Source organism: Trypanosoma equiperdum (assembly GCF_001457755.1).
Source record: "Trypanosoma equiperdum strain OVI genome assembly, contig: ctg_1511, whole genome shotgun sequence".
Classification (NCBI taxonomy): domain Eukaryota; phylum Euglenozoa; class Kinetoplastea; order Trypanosomatida; family Trypanosomatidae; genus Trypanosoma; species Trypanosoma equiperdum.
Window position 1 is genome coordinate 105,561 of NW_027123518.1, and position 3,054 is coordinate 108,614.

General features: G+C 49.3%; 1 protein-coding gene across 1 annotated transcript; it reads right to left on the reverse strand.

Annotated features, from left to right (window-relative positions):
• Positions 1 to 92: 92 nt before the first annotated feature.
• Positions 93 to 2,657, reverse strand: TEOVI_000826400 (root hair defective 3 GTP-binding protein (RHD3), putative; the record flags this gene model as incomplete). The annotated part of the gene is made up of 1 exon (XM_067221884.1): positions 93 to 2,657. The coding sequence occupies one exon, from the start codon at positions 2,655 to 2,657 to the stop codon at positions 93 to 95; it is 2,565 nt and encodes an 854-aa protein (XP_067077985.1).
• Between the last annotated feature and the right edge of the window lie 397 nt (positions 2,658 to 3,054).

Consider the following 3,054-nt stretch of genomic DNA (forward strand, 5'->3'; position numbering starts at 1 on the left):
TTCCGCGCCCTTAACTTCTCTCCCTTCACGGCAATGATCCCTTCCCTCACACCTCATTCACAGAAGCACAGCGGCATTCAACAAGAAGGTTATTAGTCCTCCCCCTTGTCACGGCTCTCCCTACAAACTCTGCGCCGAGGTGAAGCAGCTGAAGAGGACTCCGAACTCACCCCTGCAGATGCTCCGCTCACACTTGTGGCTTGCGTCGGATCACGAAACTGTGCTCCACCCCCGCCTCCTCTTACGGCTTCAGTTGGTGCGTATGCATTTTGTAGTGCCTGCGCTTGCTGAAGCAGAGCCTTTACAGACACTACTAACCACACAGGGCATTTCTCCTCCAGCACCTCCAACTGCGACTTGAGGAAGGTCTTAAAGAACAACACTGCAATGACAATTATTGCTATGAGCAGAATGGGCGAGGTGAGGAGATAGTACAACTCATTCCACCCCAACAGCAGCATCACCGGCAATACCCATGGTGGTAAACTTTGTTTCCCACTCTCAATATTACGGAGCTGCATCTGCAGTGTGAAGTCAGCTTTTTGTTTGTACAGATGGAAGGCGCGCTGCAGAGCATTGTGGCTTAGAAGAACGTTGTCTGCATTAACGGTATCAGCGGTCGTATCGCCAGAATCCACCACTGACGTGGGAGCATCCAATGGATAACGTGGGACATCTGATATATTGGTGAAGTGAAGAAAAAAATTCTTCTCTGTTCGATTATCACGTACTTGGAACCTGCAGCGATCACGAACTAGACGCTGTAACGCACGGGTAGTTCCTTCCCCCTCGACTTCTCCAGCATCTACTTCAACAGGGACAAGCTTTAGGCGGTAGTACAGCAGGCAGCCCAACAGCACAAGTCCTGCTTGGCGGGCTTGCTTCTCCGCACCGAGGAGACCATCAGTGGTTCGGAAAAAACGCACAGTCCCATCCGTCTTGCTAGTGAGAGCTTGTTCGAACACCTGGTGAACCGTTTCCGCCGCATTTTCCGCCATCGCCACAAAGCGATTGCGTAGCTTGTGTTGGGCTCCCTCCATTGCCGCATGGGCCACACCCTCGCGTACTGCCTGGTCATCCATGATAGCTGTGGCAAACTTTCCATAAAGGGATGACAGTGCGGCCTGATGGGATTTAGAACACCCATTCAGCATATCAAACGCCCCCTGCAAAGATAAACAAATCCTTTTCCAAAACTCCTCCACGAACAGCCGGCACCTCTTATTGTCGACGAGGCCCTCGGCAGTGTCCAGAACGCCTTGTGCGAGTCCACCCCCATCTATTCTATCCCCTTTGTTATCCTTGCCTTCCAAAAGCAAGACAGACCGGGCCTCATTTTGAAGCCAACGTACGGCCTCGTCCACACTACTTCCGATTACCCCATCCAACGCTGCAAGAACTGTCACAGCGATACTTTTTGCGTACTGCTTGAGCAAATGAAGTTCCATGTCGCCCAGTTCCTCCTCGAGCGCTTCTGCCGTTTCGTGCACAACACTGACCTTATAAAGCTTAGTTTGGTCGGAGAAGTTTTTCAGTAGCCTCTCTATAGTCTCTTCCAAAGCACGCGTAAACTGAGGAATCACGTCACCGCGTTGTATCTTTTTCGTATATTCCTCGCAAACTTCTTTGAATTCTTCGATAGCAGCATGCTTCGCATCCGCGCACCGATGCCTTGCGAGCATATCACGCTGCGTAGGAATGTCAAGGTCCTTACTCGAGCAGATAGCGTTCCAGCAGTTTGAGAGATATGATGGCATTCCATCGGCTGGGACACCGCGAAACATGCTGCAGTTACTGAAGAGAAAGTTCGAGTTTTTAGGTGATACAAACCACTCGCGGAACTCAGAGACTGCACTGTCAAACTCGGGGCGTTGAAGTTTGTAATGCGGGAGGACCCGATAGCGCAAGTCGAACACCACATCGATGGTCGCATCCGTAAATGACTCCGGCTTCTGAATGTTGCCCCATATTTTATCGAAAGACTTCCGAACTGTTTCAAAAGATGGGGCAGGGTCATTCTCCGTGAAATCACGTAAAACAACCAAAAGCGTGGGTTTTTCCTCCTTCACATAACTACCGTGGGAAAATAGTTGTAAATTCACTTCGAATACCGTGCGAAGAAGGTTCATATTAGCGGCATTGAAACGACCAACATCGACAGCCCACATGTTAATTATTAGAATATCGGCAACACTGAGCGCAAAGAGGGAAAGTTGGCGCTCGAAGTTCTGATCTTCGCCTCGTTCAATACCATCGGTGCCTTCGAAGTCCAAAACAAACAGGGGTTGAGGTTTCTCTCTTTTCAATAAGTCTGCTCCTTCACCTTCCTCTCTTTCCTTCCGGTGAGTTTGTGCATCCAGAATGGCACGAGTCATAAAGGCCCCTTTTGTTGTCTGTCCGCGGTGATGTGCCTCATCCATTGTCATAAACTCAGTTTGGAAAAGCGAATTAAGTAGCGTTGACTTACCGCTGCTCTGCCCGCCAAACACACCAACCACATGATAATTGACGCCCGTGCGGTACAAAATGTCACTGGAACCCTTTCCGGCGAGAGCTGAAATGAGAAAGTCGTTAATGTCAGCTTCTGGAAGTAGCTCACCGTCATCGTTGATGAGATGAATCCCCTTGACAGCCGTCTCCCCGCTGAAAGCAGCCATAATGTCACGTAAATAAACGACTTGAGTTCAACTAATAATCCTCCTCCTCCTCCTCCTCTTTCCTGTACCCCTTCGTACACGTATCCCAACCTCTACTGCCTTCTCAACCTCACAGTACTCCAAGCAAACCGCTTTCGCCTTTTTTTTCCTTCCGCCAATATCACACTCGCGATGTCACAACGGGGTGTGAGGCCGGGGAATATATTTAAATAGTAATGATGATAATATAAGCCTCAAGTATCCGAGTACGTGTATTGGTGAGCTCACGCGTGTAGGCAGGTTTTTTTTTCTTTTTCCTTTCCCTGTTCCCCCCCCCTAAATGCTCTTTTCCCAGCGGTTTCGCTCCACGGAACCAAATTCTCCCACGGGGTGATAATTTCTTTTTTTTTAAAAAAAA